Below are 17,206 nucleotides of genomic sequence, written 5' to 3' on the forward strand. Positions count from 1 at the left end.
GGGAGGAGGGAGGGCAAGGGGTGGGAGTCTGGAGGGAGGAGGGAGAAGAATGAGTTGCCCGGCAAGGGGCGGGAGGAATGAGGGCAAGGGGTGGGAGGAGGGACCTGGCGTTGCCCGGCAATGCCAGGTACATTTGCTTGTGAATAATAAGCCTGGTGTTGGCTTAACGGTTAAGGTGGCTACCTTAAGATCTTAGGGTCTTGGGTTTGAGCCCCTGTTGTGCTGTTACATAACACCAGGTGGGTTGAATCAACCTGTCATCCTTCCGGGGTCGGCAAACTGAGTACAGTTTACTGGAAACAGGGGGAACTGCATCAGTGGCACAACTACGCTCCCAGCAATGATGCAACCAGCTACCACAGGCTACATACGAAATAATAAATAGTAACATGATTAAGAAAATAATACAAAAATCTAAGAGTATAGGAGTGGGGTCTAGAAATTGGATGAAAGTGTGGCCTGATCGGTAGTGCATCCGAGCTGGGTGAAGATCGACCTGGAGTTAGAATGGGATAACAATGACTGGTTTCCAGGACGTGTGTTTTCTGTTTTCTGGAAAGAGATTCATTTGGAGCCAAGCCGAGAGAATCCCGATTGTGCTAAAAACTGCTTCAGGAGATTGACCTGAAACCAGGTTGGGAGAATATTTACCAAGGAGCTGCAAAGACCTTAGAGGAGATTGGCATTGAGCTGATCACTGGGAAATTGTCCTTACCTGGAACTGAGCTGAGGCTTGAGGGCAACAAAGAAGCTGAAGTTGAAAGACCAGCCTCGGCGGCCATCACATGAAAAATCTGTGAGTAGGAACTTGGCTGGGCAACCACCAGTAGGAAGACCCAGCCGAGAAGCACACACAGTGAGGCGCTCGCTGAAGTTACCCCAGGGACGAGAGAATGCCTGGTTTTGAATGCACAAGGCATACAAAAGGGGAGAAAAGAAGCACTAAGTAAGTTGGTGAGAATTTTGTATGTATGAATACGACAGATTGGAACATTACGTAAAATATTTCATTAAGTAAAAAATAAAATATCACTGCATTACATAAAAAGGTGCAAAAGGTGATCCCCTTAACTAAAGACCTATCGGCTTAATTCCGATCATCAGCAAGGTCATGCAATCCATCATCGCAGGACGCAGGTGATATGCAATCTTTCATTTTCTCCATCAGCCTCATCTCAGATCATCAATTTGGATTCAGGCCTGGTCATTACACTTTGAACGTGCTGCTTCTACTCACTTCTACTCCACCCCCTCTCCCCCCTCCCCCCCCCCCCCCGACCCCGACTGCTTTATTAACACTCCTCTTGGTTGTTAAGAAAGTATAGATGGGATGGTTTGGAAATTCAGTCACTCAAACTCCTGGGTCTTATGATTAGCCTTGATCTTTCTTGGGAAAACCACATTTCAAAGGTGGCCTCCAAAGCCAGTAGCCAACAGGACATCCTCCGGCATGGGAAGTCCTTCCTTGTCACACCTGAGCTCCTCACCACATACAAGGCTTTCATCCGCAGATCAATGGAATACTGTTCTCCCCTCTGGGCCCGTGCTCCTGCCTCACACCTAGCTCGGCTTCACGCTGTTGAAACCAAAGCGTTCAGAATCATTGGAATCTCCCGCGATGAAGCTAACTCCACGGGCCTTTCACTCACTCACCGCAGGCAGGTTGGTGATCTTTCCGTCTTCTACCGAGTCCTCTCCGGCCTTGCACCCCCAGCTCTCTCTGTGCTCTGTCCCCCAAATATTCCTACAGGTCGCACAAGATCTGCCAGCAACCCTCTGATGGTTAAACTGCCAAAATCTAGGCTCTCTGCTCACCTTCACTCTTTCATTCCCCTTTTCTCCCGCCTCTGGAACAAACTCCCTCACTCCCTTCAATCCCACTCCTCCCTCCAGGTCTTTAAAACATCTGTTCACCACCATCTCTTATCTTCTCCCATCCAAAACTTTGATCTTTTCTACCCCCGCTAATTCACCCCAGATCCACTTTTTTGAAATACCGACTTCTTTCCTGGAAATTCTAGCTGGGTCCGTGTTTTATACCTCTCCCACCCCCCCCCCACCCCCTTGCTATGCCCCATCCCCCCAAACCCTCCCCCTCCCACAGATCTCCCGATGTCCCTGTTCTCTACCGTTGTTGTGCTTGTGTGCTTCCCTCTCTCTGTCTCCCCATCTCGTCTCCCGCTCCTTTTATTATATGTTTTATGTGTCTGTTTATATTTTTGTGACATTAATGTTTGCTCTTACACGAGCCTCGATCTTGTATACAAAAAAATATAAAAAATAAAAATAAAGAGAGCGAGGCAGACTATGATGGAGGGTAACCAGAGAAACAAAATGCATATAATGAGGCTGATAGAGGGGCAAGCAAACTGTCTGGGGGAGTGGAACATTAATTGCATGTGGTAGAGGGCACATTAGTGCAACATTTGGAAAAAGCAGTAACTCCGACAGAACCAGGGAACGAAGAAAGGAGAAGATAATGAAGTGGCAAGAGGGGCTGCACAGTAGGAAAGATATGAGAGTGACAATGTTCTCGGATATAGCATTTGATGGCGAGAAAGTAAATCATTTTTCTGCAGTTTATCCCTTCATGGTTGTAAGCCTTTCCTCAACCAAATAAATCACCCCCCCCCCCCCCCTCCCCAGAAATGAAATCGGAAATTCGAAAATCGGAATCGGAATCGGAAATGTTCCGGACAAAAAACAATCAAGGATCACGCGCTTTGCTTTGGTGTTAAAATTTTAGAATGACTTGTTTTCTTTTCTAAATTAGATGGAAGTAAAATAAATCTTGCAGAGACAACATGCTACAGATATCAATCGATAAACTTTGTTTTTTAATTCACTTATGGAAATAATTGAGGCTGCAAAAAAAAGAAAAAAGTAGATTATTGAGACGCCAAAAGCCTCATCATCATAATCACCATCAGTGCAGCCGTTGTCAGCCCAAAGATGGACGAAAGCCTCGGCACACCAAATATTCCGATCCCAAGTCTTCTCATTCCAAATTACTGTCCCACAGTGTTTGTGAAACTGATCTCTGCACTGTTTGGGCAATTCTCTTCCTCGACGGCTGCTACCCTTCATTGGTGTAACTAGAGTGGCTACAAAGTCCCTAAGCATAATAATGTGTCCTCTGTTACTTTTTTGTTTTCTTTGTTTTCCAGGTAAGGCTTCAGCATGGCAGACACCAGTGAGTACATAATAGACAAGAGACTGATTACTTGTGTTTGGGTTCACGACCGCGCGCGAGAAAGAGCAAGTTTTGAAGACATAAGGACAAGATTTTCGCAGAGGTTCGATAAGCCAGCTCGGACGTGCAGCACGATGCGGGAATGGGAGAAGAAGGCTTTTTCAACAGGGAGTGTCCTTGATTTAAAACGTTCTGGTCGTCCAGCATCACGTCAACGCCATGTGGACATTATTAAAGCGCCCTGCTTGAGATCACTATTGAAATAATCTCGAAAAATATCTTCTGAGTTAGGCATTCCACAGTCAACAGTCCAAAAAATAATGAAAAAGGATCTGGGATTGAAGCCATTTAAGCCTGGATATGTTTATGAGCTTTCCGATAGAGACTTGGCCACTCGTGAGGTTGCTTGCAAGACTCTTCTGCCACCACTAAATCAAGACTAATTGTATTTTTTTTCGGATGAGTGTGCTATTTACCTCAGCATTCGATCCAAGAATGTATATTTTGGTGCAAAGAAAATCCTCATTTTTATGAGTAAATTGAACAGCACCCTCCTCATGTCATGATGTGGGCAGCAATTTCAGAAGATCACTTGATAGGGCCATATTTTTTCGAAACAAGTGTCAATCACACTGCTTATTTGAGCATGCTTCAGACGTCGTTCGTTTCATAACTGCATGAGAGAAGTTTTGAGGCAACAGCTGTCCTGCAACAAGATGGCGCACCAGCACATTATGCTCTATCAGTTAGAGAATATCTCGACGACAAATTCAGTGGACAATGGATTGGACGTGGATCTTAGATAGTGTGGCCCTCCTCGAAGACTGGACTTAACAACATGTGACAACTCGCTTTGGGGCATTGTGAAAGAGGAAATTTCTCATCACAGCCTAACAACAGTTGAAGACCTCAAAGCAGCTGTCAGGGGAGGCTTTTATGACCTCCAAACCCTCAACGTGGAAGAAGATGTCCAGAAGAACATGGAGAAAAATTCAAATTTGTGTGAACAGAGGGGAGCATACAGATAAATTCTAACTAAAGTCTAACTGCGTGCATAGGGACTTTGTGGCCACTCTGTATAGTCACAGCTGTCGTCCATCTGTTATACAGTCGTGGCCAAAAATATTGGCACCTTTGCACTTTTTTCAAATAACTCACAATTTTCTCTAAAAAATAAGTTGAAATTGACAAAAGAATTTGGTCTCCACAATTCTATATTTCACTGCTAATATTACAGAACCGTTGTTTTTGATTCAGAACTTAATATATCCTTTTAAATCAGAAAATAAAAAGAAATGGCATTGACAAAATTATTGACACCCTCGACTTAATATTTGGTAGCACAGCCTTTGGACAAAATAACTGCAGTCAAGCACTTCCAATAGCCATGAATGAGCTTCCTACACCTCTCTACTGGCAGTTTGGCCCACTCTTCTTGTGCAAACTGCTCCAGTTCTCCCAGATTTGAAAGGTGCCTTCTCCCAACTGCTGTTTTCAGATCTGCTCACAGGTGTTCAATGGGATTTAGATCTGGACTCATTGCTGGCCACTACAGAACAGTCCAGCGTTTTGTCTTGAACCATTCCTGGGTGCTTTTTGAAGTGTGTTTGGGGTCATTGTCCTGCTGCAAGACCCATGAGACCCAGCTTTCTGACACTGGGTTGAACATTGCGCTCCAAAATGCTGAAGTAACTTCCTGATTTAATGATGCCATGCACACAGTCAAGGCACCCAGTGCCAGAGGCAGCACAGCAACCCCAAAACATCACTGAACCTCCTCCATGTTTGACTGTAAGGAAGGTGTTCTTTTCTTTGAGGGCTTCATTTTGATTTCTGTAAACATAGAGATGATGTCCTTTACCGAAAAGCTCTAATTTGGTGTCATCTGTCCACAGGACATTCTCCCAGAATGATTTTGGCTTGTTCAGGTGTGTTTTGGCAAACTCCAGTCAGGCTTTCTTTGGTCTCTCTCTCAGCAGTGGGGTCCTCCATAGACCCCCCTTTCATTGAGTTGGCGATGGATGGTGGAGTTGAAACTGTCGTACCTTGTGTCTGAAGGTCAGCTTGAATCTGTTTGGCAGTTGATCGAGGTGCTTTCTTCACCATTCGAACAATCCTTCGCTGCAATCTTCGATCAAGTTTTCTTTTGCGGCCATGTCCAGGGAGGTTGACTGCAGTGCCATGGGCCTTAAACTTCCAGATAACATTGCATATGGTGGACATAGAAACATCAAGGTCTTTGGAGATGGACTTGTAGCCTTGAGATTGTCCATGCTTCGTCACAATCTTGTGTCTGACGTCCTCAGACAATTCTCTGGTTTTCTTTCTTTTCTCCATGCTCATTGTGGTACACACAGTGACACAAAACAGCAGAATGACTCCTTTTCTCTATTCAAACTGGTCGAATGAGTGACTTTTAGTTTGCAGGCACCTGCAACTCACTACAGGTGAGTTCAATTCCAAAGTAGAGGAGAATCACCTGCTTGAAATCTAATTATTTGTAACAACTTCTAGAAGGTGCCAATAATATTGTCTGGGATTTTATGATTTATTTGTGGAATAAGCTAAGATTTAGTAATTTTTTCAGCTTTTTTTGTTGTGTTCCACTGCAAATAAAATAAATACATATGTGGATACTAAAATATTTTTAAATTTAAACAATTTTCTGGAAGAAATGGTGCATTATTTGAAAAAAGTGCAAGGGCCACGACTGTTTGCTCTTCAGCTGATGTGTCCTGCCCACTTGTACTTGTGAAGTTTGATTGTTTTTAAGATGATTGTTTTGAATCTTTTTTGGTCTCTCATCCACTTGTTTTTTGTCGAGGCTTATCGAAGACTGTCAATTTAATGCAATAAAGTAGAATGAAGCATGGATCAGATGTGGCCAAAGCTTCTTCCTGCACGTTTTTTAATAATCAATTTTGAATGCACCTTACTGAATGCATATGGGGGAATAAGATGGTAATTGTTGTAGGGACAAAAATAGATCCCAATCCCTTTCAGCAAGTCATCTTTCAGCATTTCAGCAAATTAATGTCCGTTTAATCATAAGGAAGCCTATTCTAAAAGCCCAGTCCTTCCCAGGATTGAAGAAGACGAAGTTGAAATGTGAGCGAAATGCAAGAGCATGTTCCCAGAGGGAACGGGTATTTACTAGAAAATATAAATTGGAGTTCCCTTATCTTCGATAGCAAGTTCCACCAGCAAGATTTTGAACGTTCCCTGAGCTGGTTTTCTCTTCAACCAGAGCTTTACATTGAACATTCCCTGAGCTGGTTTTCTCTACAACCAGAGCTTTACTTTGAACATTCCCTGAGTCGGTTTTCTCTTCAACCAGAGCTTGAAGTTGAACATTCCTTAAGCTGGTTTTCTCTTCAACCAGAGGTTTACGTTGAATGTTCCCCTAGCCAGTTTTCTCTTCAACCAGAGTTTTAAGTTGAACATTCCCTGTGCCGGTTTTCTCTTCAATCAGAGCTTTTGTTGAACATTTCCTGAGCCGGTTTTCTCTTCAACCAGAGCTTGAAGTTGAACGTTCCCTGAGCCTGTTTTCTCTTCAACCAGAGCTTGAAGTTGAACGTTCCCTGAGTTGGTTTTCTCTTCAACCAGAGCTTTACGTTGAACGTTCCCTGAGCCGGTTTTTTCTTCAACCAGAGCTTTATGTTGAACATTCCCTGAGCCGGTTTTCTCTTCAACCAGAGCTTTACGTTTAACATTCCCTGAGCCGGTTTTCTCTTCAACCAGAGCTCTACGTTGAACATTCCCTGAGCCGGTTTTCTCTTCAACTAGAGCTTTACGTTTAACATTCCCTGGGCCGGTTTTCTCTTCAACCAGAGCTTTTAGTTGAACGTTCCCTGAGCCAGTTTTCTCTTCAACCAGAGCTTTACGTTGAACATTCCCTGAGCCGGTTTTCTCTTCAACCAGAGCTTTTAGTTGAATGTTCCCTGAGCCGGTTTTCTCTTCAACCAGAGCTTTACGTTGAACATTCCCTGAGCCGGTTTTCTCTTCAACCAGAGCTTTTAGTTGAATGTTCCCTGAGCCGGTTTTCTCTTCAACCCGAGCTTTACGTTGAACATTCCCTGAGCCGGTTTTTTCTTCAACCAGAGCTTTAAGTTGAACATTCCCTGAGCCGGTTTTTTCTTCAACCAGAGCTTTAAGTTGAATGTTCCCTGAGCCGGTTTTCTCTTCAACCAGAGCTTTAAGTTGAACGTTGTTCCCTGAGCCGGTTTTTTCTTCAACCAGAGCTTTAAGTTGAATGTTCCCTGAGCCGGTTTTCTCTTCAACCAGAGCTTTACGTTGAACATTCCCTGAGCCGGTTTTCTCTTAAACCAGAGCTTTAAGTTGAATGTTCCCTTGAGCCAGTTTTTTCTTCAACCAGAGCTTTACGTTGAACATTCCCTGAGCCGGTTTTCTCTTCAACCAGAGCTTTAAGTTGAATGTTCCCTTGAGCCGGCTTTTTCTTCAACCAGAGCTTTAAATTGAACGTTGTTCCCTGGGCCGGTTTTTTCTTCAACCAGAGCTTTAAGTTGAATGTTCCCTGAGCCGGTTTTCTCTTCAACCAGAGCTTTAAGTTGAATGTTCCCTGAGCCGGTTTTCTCTTCAACCTGAGCTTTAAGTTGAATGTTCCATGAGCCGGTTTTCTCTTCAACCAGCGCTTTACGTTGAACATTCCCTTCCCTGAGCCAGTTTTCTCTTCAACCATAGCTTTAAGTTGAATGTTCCATGAGCCGGTTTTCTCTTCAACCAGAGCTTTAAGTTGAATGTTCCCTGAGCCGGGTTTCTCTTCAACCAGAGCTTTAAGTTGAATGTTCCCTTGAGCCGGTTTTTTCTTCAACCAGAGGTTTACGTTGAATGTTCCCTGAGCCGGGTTTCTCTTCAACCAGAGCTTTAAGTTGAATGTTCCCTTGAGCCGGTTTTTTCTTCAACCAGAGTTTTAAGTTGAATGTTCCCTGAGCCGGTTTTCTCTTCAACCAGAGCTTTAAGTTGAATGTTCCCTGAGCCGGTTTTCTCTTCAACCAGAGTTTTAAGTTGAATGTTCCCTGAGCCGGTTTTCTCTTCAACCAGAGCTTTTAGTTGAACGCTGCCTGAGCCAGTTTTCTCTTCAACCACCACTGCTTTCTCTTGGAATGCCGTCAGTGATGTACCAGCTTCTCTCTCTCTTTCTCTCTGTTTGTCTGTCTTTCTCTGTCTTTCTCTTTCCCTAACTCTGTAGTGGCCCCAATTTCGTGAAGGTGGGGTACACCATCCTAGATGTGGAGGATCTCTGGACAGCTTCTGCGAGATTGATCACCTGTCTCCGTGCTGCGGGCTTGTTCAAGAGAATTCTCCGGGGCTACAACAACAACAACAACAACAACTCTTCTAATAGTGAACCTCTGCACTGGACATGAAAATAAATTTGGCGTTTTATTCTCCAGTGATGTATGATTTATATGGTGAATCTCGTTTGCAATTCAAAAAAATAGAAGTAAAGGTGAGGGTAAGATTTGTACCTTGAAGTAAGGAACATTACCACGGCCAGGAGGTAACTGCTGCCAGGGTGACGGCACCATGGAGTCCAAGGAGAAGCGATACACTGGCTCATCGATATTTTCTCCCAGAAACTGACTGATGTACACATTTCGCAGGAGGCCTGGAGGTTACATACATAATAACATCAAGGGCAAGACTTATCATTAACATCACAGTCTTATGGTAGGAAAAAATAATTGTGCACACTTACAGAGAGATAATTAAACAGCAAGCCAGTCGCTATAGTCGTTAATTTTTTTGCAAGGTTGGTTGTAAAATGCAATCGATCCCAGTGTACGCAATTTGGCTTTCTCAAAAACCCCGATTCAACATATGAAGTTGTTTATCGAAGGCTCGCAGAAAAAGCAAGATGTGATATAATTATAGCGAACATTGAGTCGTGGCGTCAGACTGGTAGGATAGGCTGGCCGCAAGGTATGTGCACTTGCCATTGAGCTGTGTTACCTGGGTTGGAATCTCAACCCTTGTATGATTTCAAATGCAGGGTGATGGAGGCATCAATGTGTGTGTGTGTCATCAGTCGGATTTACGTTAAACTTGGCATCCCGTTTGTTAGCATTAGTTGGTGGATGTCAAAGATCCTCCAGTGTTTCTTGCTTGATTGACGAGCAATCGTTGGAACAATGAACAAATTTCAAATTCCTGCCTGAATGTACAGGGGCACTGCAAAAGCAGCACAGCGGCTCCCCGCAGTAATGATTCAACTAGTGGGCTGAATTCATAATTGAATCCCAGTTCAATAAGAAAACTAGATGGTATTCCTAGAATACTTACCCCATGCAGCCAACTTGGTGTTAGCCAACACTTCTGTTTTTCAACGGTTTTCTTTTTTCATACAATATGGTTGCCAGACCACGTGACCGATGGCATCATAAATTACATTCTCCAGCATAATTGTTGCGTAGATCACGCTCAAGAAATTTCAAACTGATCGGACTAAATGTACTTGTTGAATTATGACGTCATAATGAAGGCACCGATGACATGATCATTAACATATCTTATTCCGCATGGGGAGTACTTGACAATGAGCCATGTTTCAATTTTTTGCATGGACTGGTTTCAGAGATATAGATGTGCAACGTTTTTCCAAGATGGTGTCCATACCACGTGACCTATGACGCCATAATTATGAATAAAAAATTATATAGGTGGAGGCACCCATATGGTAAAATTTCGTATCAATCGAACCAATGTTTGCAGAGAAAATGAATTTTTTAAATGCAAGCGCAAACGTACAGACGCACCCACCCGCTTAACCACGCTTTTCGCTTCACGAGCGCAGGGTAACAACAACCACTACAACCTGGTCGGGGGGAGGACAAAGATTACTGTTGTTTGCACCAATAATGTTTTATGAAGGTTGCTGTGATGGATTGTGAAATATTCAGGACATCGATTAAAATGGTCAAAGTTTGACATGGCAGGTGTAAATGTGATTCTTAGACACAATTGTCTACAGGTTGTATCATGTGATTTCATGCCTGTAGTAATCAGCACCTCAAAGACCATGACAACATGTGTAATAGGACATTAACTTCCTTTAAGTAGAATTGGAAAATGTAAAAGGGTTATAAATATTTGGCGTCAGGAAGGGCATCCGGCCATGAAAAACATTGCCTCAAACAGGGAACCATGATTGTCATGGGGCCCGCAAGGCTAACCCCCGCTCTAGCAGGGAAAAATGGCCTTAAAACGATCATTCATTCATTCATTCAAAAGGGTTATAAATACAAACTAAAAATCATCTTAAAATGCAAGGTCTGTCCATGTTCCCTTTGTACTCAAACTAGACTTGATGAAGATAACAGCTAAAAAAAAAAAAGTAATTTTTAAATTAATGTTCTCCATATTCTCAATGTTCATTCAAAATTTGTTGACAAAAGCCGAAATTGTAAAAACGTTATGGCCTGGACGCACGCACACACACACACACACACACACCTCGTTTTATCATGTCTGTTCCTCACAATTCTATCTCTCTCTTTTATTCACACACACACACACACACACACACACACACACACACACACACACACACACACACACACACACACACACACACACACACACACACACACACACCTTTGGTGGATACTTTGAGACCTAGGAGGGCTCCGTTCCACCTTCTGAAACCCATTATTATTAATCTTAATAATTAATCTCCTGAAACCCATATACTTAACAAATAAGTTAGAGATAACTTATTTGGGGAAAGTTAATAGCCGGCGAAGCCGGTGTTGTCAATGAACGCGTACGTATTATGTTGAAAAGCCAGATTTTGCTGGATCTCTTGGCTTGAGAATTTCGAAGCTTTGACGCACCAAATCGCTCAATGGAGGCCGCCATCTTGCGGATGCGGAAGTATACATAACAATTTGAAAAAAGTTCAATAGGGGTTTGTTTCACCCGTCTTTGTTTGATTCACAATCTTATGCACCTCTAATTTGTAATTAAAATACTTTAAGACCAACCTCGGCCCGCACGGGCCTGGTTATCTTCAACGAAAATCGTCACCAAACACCGGAACCAATGAGATTCGAGCATTTGAAAAAATATTTCAAAAACCAAATCACTCAATGGAGGCCGCCATCTTCCGGATGCGGAAGTATGCATAAAAAAATTGCGAAAAAGTTCAATAGGAGTTTGTTTCACCCGTCTTTGTTTGATTCACAATCCTATGCACCTCTAATTTGTAATTAAAATACTTTAAGACCAACCTCGTTCCCCGGGCCCTGGTTATCTTCAATGAAAATCGTCACCAAACACCGGAACCAATGAGATTCCAGCATTTGAAAAAATATTTTTAAAAAGCTTATTACGCGTTTCGGAGGGCGAAAACGGCATCAAATATTCTAAAATTGACGAAGAATTATTTTTTAGAAATGTCGCGGCCGTAGGGGATAGTTTTTCACGGCTGGAAATATCCGAAGTTGAGACGGAATTCACCGAATTAATCAAGAAGTAAATTTTATCAATTTTAATCTCATCCAGAATGCAAATGGTGTCATTTTAGGTCTGAATTTGCAAAATTTTGTGAGCTGACCAATCAGCGATCAGCTTAGGTCAGCCAATCAGCGCCATCAACACGGTTTGATTAACGACAGTCACATATTGCCGTTGAAACGGCGCTATCGTCTGATCTGTCGGCACTGATCTTACTGCAAGCTAACTTCTTCTGGTGGAGGAAGCCGCAGTGCCTGGAGAGAACCAGTCCTGACAGCGACTGAAGTTAGAAGACTACACACATACTGTGAAAACGTATGTTAAGCCCAGTTAAAATTTCTTAAAATAGGCCTTAAGCTAGCACATCGTATAGTTACTTCCTTAAGCTTCTTGTGACATTTATTGTATGTAGGTATTGGGGAGGACTGTCTGCTCTTCTCTTTTACCAAGTCTTACCAGGTACGGTACCTACTACACCTACCTACTACCTACTACCAACTACCTAACTTACTGATGCCATAGTGATGGGTAAAATAGTGGCAAGAGGCTTTGGCTTCGCCGGCTCATTGCGGCTTTGCAGTCGGGTACTAGTATTGATTTATACATAATTAGATGATGCATTTGGAGAAGGTATTGGGGAGGACTGTCTGCTCTTCTCTTTTACATATAACATCTCACATATAACATCCCACATCCGGGTCTGTGTGGATTGTACAGAGCAACATATTTTGTTATATTCGAGTAGAAAGTGGGGGGGATAATCCCCCCTCTCCACACACCGCCATTTTGATTCATATACCATTCAGGCCGGACATACCGTTGAACCCGTCATGTATCACAATCTGCATGCTTTACCTTTACGATTTTCATTCAGTGTGAAACACAAACAAACACGTGAAACACATGAAGTAAAACACATGAAAATAAGGATCTTTTATAACACTCGATTGCAATCGTGGCTGAGGTTGTTGTTGTTGTTTGTGGGTACTTCTGTATAGTTTTATATATATTTATATTGCTTTGCAAAATATCACTACCGTACTGTATAATATAATTTTGTATGCTCGTTCCGTTCCTTCTAAAGGGTTTCTACTGTCGAAGAATAATAAATGTTTCCGTTCAAACTGCTGTGTGAATAAACAATACATCAGCGCTTCTTCCTCTTCTTCCAACTCGCAAAGAGGCTTTCAGAACGAGCAAATTCGTGATTAACTCCTCAGTCACATTTGCTCTACGACTAGGATACGGCGGCCGTACCCCCCCTAAATTGACAGAAACGTGCGGCGGCCGCAGAGTTTCTGAGGTGGCCTCAGGGTGGCCCTAGGGCGTATGGCTATCTTTTACAGGCCGTAGGGATCGCAGTGGAATTATAGCGCTGAAGGAGCTGGGGCTCCCACGTCGATCGGAAGAATGGACGCGACAAAAAGCTGGAATTCATCCGAGTTGCTTTAATCAAACCAAACACTCAGGCACTCTGAAAAGCCCGTTTATCGGGCAGCAATATATATACATATTGTTACAGACGTGGCTTGGATGTTATTCACCGAGCGGTTTTGGGATGACCACGTCTGCACAAGATTATACTCGATATTATACCCGAACGTTGACTAGTCGCGCGATGCTAGGTCAATGAAGGAACAGACACACGGCTGGGATTAAAATGACGACACCAGGGATACGGTTCTCAAGACCTCCGGAGGAGATTATATTCGTGCGGAAGGTCAGATTACAGGGACGAGAGGTACAACATAGAAAGACAAGCACTTAGACACAATCTTATATTATTCCCAACAGACGACAGATAAACGGGACAAAGCTGACTCACACGGGGATTGATGGAAAGGACAGGCGGGTAGCGATGGCTCCAGGTGCACCTGGGCTCAAAGGTCAGAATCGACTCGGTCCGGTCCAGAGATGCGGGGAGGTCGCAGCGCTCGGATGGCGTCTTGTCTGCTCAAGCTGGGGGCGCATCTGACGTCACATCCGGTGCGGGGCCGCGTATATCCGGCGGGGAGTGACACGCCCTCGGCTCGTTAGCTCCGCCTCGTGGAATCGGCACGTTGCTTCTCATTGGGTGCGTGCGGGGGGGTTACCGGCTCCGCCCTTGACGAGGAGCTGACAAGGAGCCCCTTTGTGGTAACCCCGTGGAGCGCATGGTCTGGAGCGCGTTGTCTGGAGCGCATTGTCGATGGCGGCTAACCGAGCCGGTGGGAGGACGCACACTCCCCCCCGCGCAGCGCCGTGCCCCTCTGTTGTTGTAGACGGGGAAGAAGATGGGAGGAGGTATGGGAAAGGTCCTAAACTCACTACTGGTGCCATATAATCACATTCTGGTGCAACGAAGAGTCATAATTAATGGAAACGAGGCCTTAACTGACATAGACTAAGAATAACTAGCAAGATGTCCGAAAGTGGTCTACGTGTGGTGCGGTGGACCTGGGCACGACATTTAATGGGGGAAAAAGGGGAAGGTCGGCTCTACTGATTGTTGTTTACAGACAATGGGACTAGGGAATGGGGGATTGGGGAAAGTTGGGGAGTATTGGAGAAATAGGGGAATATTTACAAGCGGATATGGAGGCCAAATTCCATATTCGCAACATTGCACCCTTCTCTACCCTCGGGGCGTCCCGACCCGATAAATTTTTACCTACTTTAGTGTGGCACGCAATGTAGTTCCCTCTACTATTAACTCTACCCTGAGTGCGACAGTTTTACAGATATTCACAAATGAGTAAATATGTCCCCCTGCGACGTTGCACCCTTCTCCTCTCAGAAACACACCCACAGGATAACCGAATCCGGAAAGAATTCTCAAACTAAACATACAGCCGGTAGGGAGCATTATTTACACAAGACTACGCTGATATTTACACTACGATCCAGGACCTGTTTTTGGAGGAACACATGCAGATGTTATGCATAGAGAGAGCACGCTTGCCAGCATCGATACACCAACCCACGAGTGCTCTGTGGCCGACGGCCTTTAATAACGTGCAGAGCACCCCTTCCAAGCATCAAGCACCACCCCATCACACAGTGAGCACCATCCGGTGCACCAATAAAGTGTTTATTAATCATTGTGTGGTGTCGCAGCCGGCCGATGTTCTGCCGCTGGTCTTGCCTTCGAGTGGTGCACTTGGCCTTCTTACTTCTTTTCAAAAAATAAAGAAAGGCGCCAATCGCGTCCATTTCTGTATTTTGGCCTTCAGTGGTGTCAACTATAAGTGGTTCACCTGTTTGGCATAGGTGCCACGTTGACCCATAGGTCCTTCCACGGGTGGTGCTTGGCCGCAAAAGAACTGCGGTCCATTGTGGGTGGCCACAAACATTGCGGTCCATATGGTGTATCGATCCAAGCAGCAAGCAGCGAAAGTGCAGGCCCACAACTGCGAAGCCAGCACCTCTCTCTCCTCTCTCTCTACCCCAAAGCCAGATCCTCGGAGGTGGGAGACAAAAGAAGCAGACAAGTGAGTAAGGTGGTAAGGGCGCAAAAGTGCACGCAATATAAGATGATGCACACTGGGGGCACATGGGAACCAGGTGAGACAGGTACGTTCCTATCGTACGCCCCCCCCACCAGGTAACCTACATGGCCCCTCCCTTACCCCTTACTGTATCCACAAAACACAACACTACCCATAAACATCTATTTTACAAATCAACAAACATCCCTACTGTCTTCCCCGTTCCTCCCATAAACCAAATTCGTCTTCTCTCCCTCCTAACCAATCAAATTTGCCATTTTCAACTCTCTTCAAAATTTGCCATCTCCAACTCAACATCAAAATTTGCCATTACCAATTCATCATCAGTCCCTCCTAGGGAGGGAGAGATGGAATCACCCCAATGTCTCATCCACGTCGTGATGCGTCTCACAAATCCTCACAGCAATTCTCATTTCCTGCACAAAACAAAGAAAACACAGGTGTGGAGTCATCATCATCACCACAGGTAAGTGGCTGCGTATGGTGCGACAGGTTCATTAATCCTAACTATTTCCTAAATGACTTTAACAACTTTACACTACCCGGGGTCTTTCTCCGGCCAAACCATTGGCCCTCTTACACTATGGGTTCTAAAAACCAATTCCTATTGGCCAACTGTGGTGCTCTTCAATTTGGGGTCTCACTCCCCCGATTCATCTCCCGGTGCCCTCGCACAATTTCTGGGCTGCGGCGTGTACCTCTCCCAGTGGGTCTACCCACCTGCACACCTCCACCACTGCAGTTGCCTCCGAGCTTACCTGCTCCTTGCCCTAACCTAACTACCTGGGGAAGGCCCTCTGGCACTCTCCCCACTCGGTGCCCTCTCTGGCACTGGGCTACCCGGGTCCGTCCTCCGGATCCTCGGGCCCCATCCACAACTCTACCGGCTCCCAGAGCCCACCTGCGGCCTCACCTGGCCGACATCCTCACAGTGGTGGAGTGCCCAACCAACTACACGCACTAACAGGCTACACGCCCAGCCATTTCCACAACACTAATGCACCCATTCACAACACCATTCTGCAACCGCACCACAAGTGCCAATATCCAACCACAATTTACCTGTACCCTCTACCTAACACTTACACTACCCGCCCCGGGTACTCGTGAAAGGGGTCCACTCTTCCCCCATCCACACCTTCGCACCATGCACACCACTCCGTACCACTTACTCCAACTCTCTCCACACACCTGTACCTGCACACCTGTGCTCTCACACCTGGTGCCACCTGCACCCTTCTCTCCCCAAGCGCATTCGCGCTGATCCACCACACTCACTACTCATACACTGCTCCACACACCTGTCCAGTTGCACACCTGTGCAATCACACCTGTTCAATTCTCACACACACACGGCATCATCTCAGCTAACTACTCCCTTCTGAAACTTGCGCTTCCCAGTCGTCCCTTTAAACTATTGCGCTCCCTCGTCATTATAATCCACACTAATCTACCTGCGTCCCCACTACAGGTATCAGTCACTAACTAAACTTATCGTCACCTAATGTCATCTTCGCTAGATCCCTACAATATAACCTAACCCACCCGGGCTAGTTTTCACTGCCATACACCCCATAAACTATTGCTCCTTTGTCCCCACATGGGAAGGGTGGCAGGGATGCCAACCTTACCCACCGGGCCCATCGCTCACTACCAATTTTGCACATCAAATTTCAACAAATCCAAAATTTGGCCAATCACTGCCCATCATCTGCCAATCACTACTGCCAATCCTTTGCCAATCATCAAATTTTGTTTTTCTCTAATTTTGGGGCCAAAACACTAACCTCATCACCCAGTCTACTCACTAATACCTCTCGGTGCGCCAATCCCTGTCCAAAGCCCGGCTTCGTAAAGCCAAGCAATGGATGCTGGTTGTTTTGTGCCAGCGGCTGGATGCGTCCGGCATTCGGGGCAGGGACGGGGGCTTACCCGGGCCGAGATCCCACGCACCACCTCGGCGTGGAGCCATCCAATGTCCCGATCTCGACCTGCCGGCACGTCTCAACAAAACGTGGTCGCCATAACGACCCTTCCTATCGGGCTGCCA

The 17,206-nt window shown here is 45.1% G+C and overlaps 1 protein-coding gene across 1 annotated transcript in view; it reads right to left on the reverse strand.

Annotated features, from left to right (window-relative positions):
- Positions 1-17,206, reverse strand: part of LOC137425829 (protein dispatched homolog 3) — a 348,370-nt gene that overhangs the window by 56,754 nt on the left and 274,410 nt on the right. Inside the window, exons 6-7 of the mRNA XM_078775594.1 lie at positions 8,683-8,822; positions 716-897 (exon numbers count right to left, since the gene is read on the reverse strand). Of these exons, the coding sequence (XP_078631720.1) occupies positions 716-897; positions 8,683-8,822 (322 nt within the window). The remainder of the gene's footprint in view (positions 1-715; positions 898-8,682; positions 8,823-17,206) is intronic.

This window comes from Myxine glutinosa, chromosome 4 (genome assembly GCF_964187855.1).
Source record: "Myxine glutinosa chromosome 4, kmMyxGlut1.1, whole genome shotgun sequence".
Lineage (NCBI taxonomy): Eukaryota > Metazoa > Chordata > Myxini > Myxiniformes > Myxinidae > Myxine > Myxine glutinosa.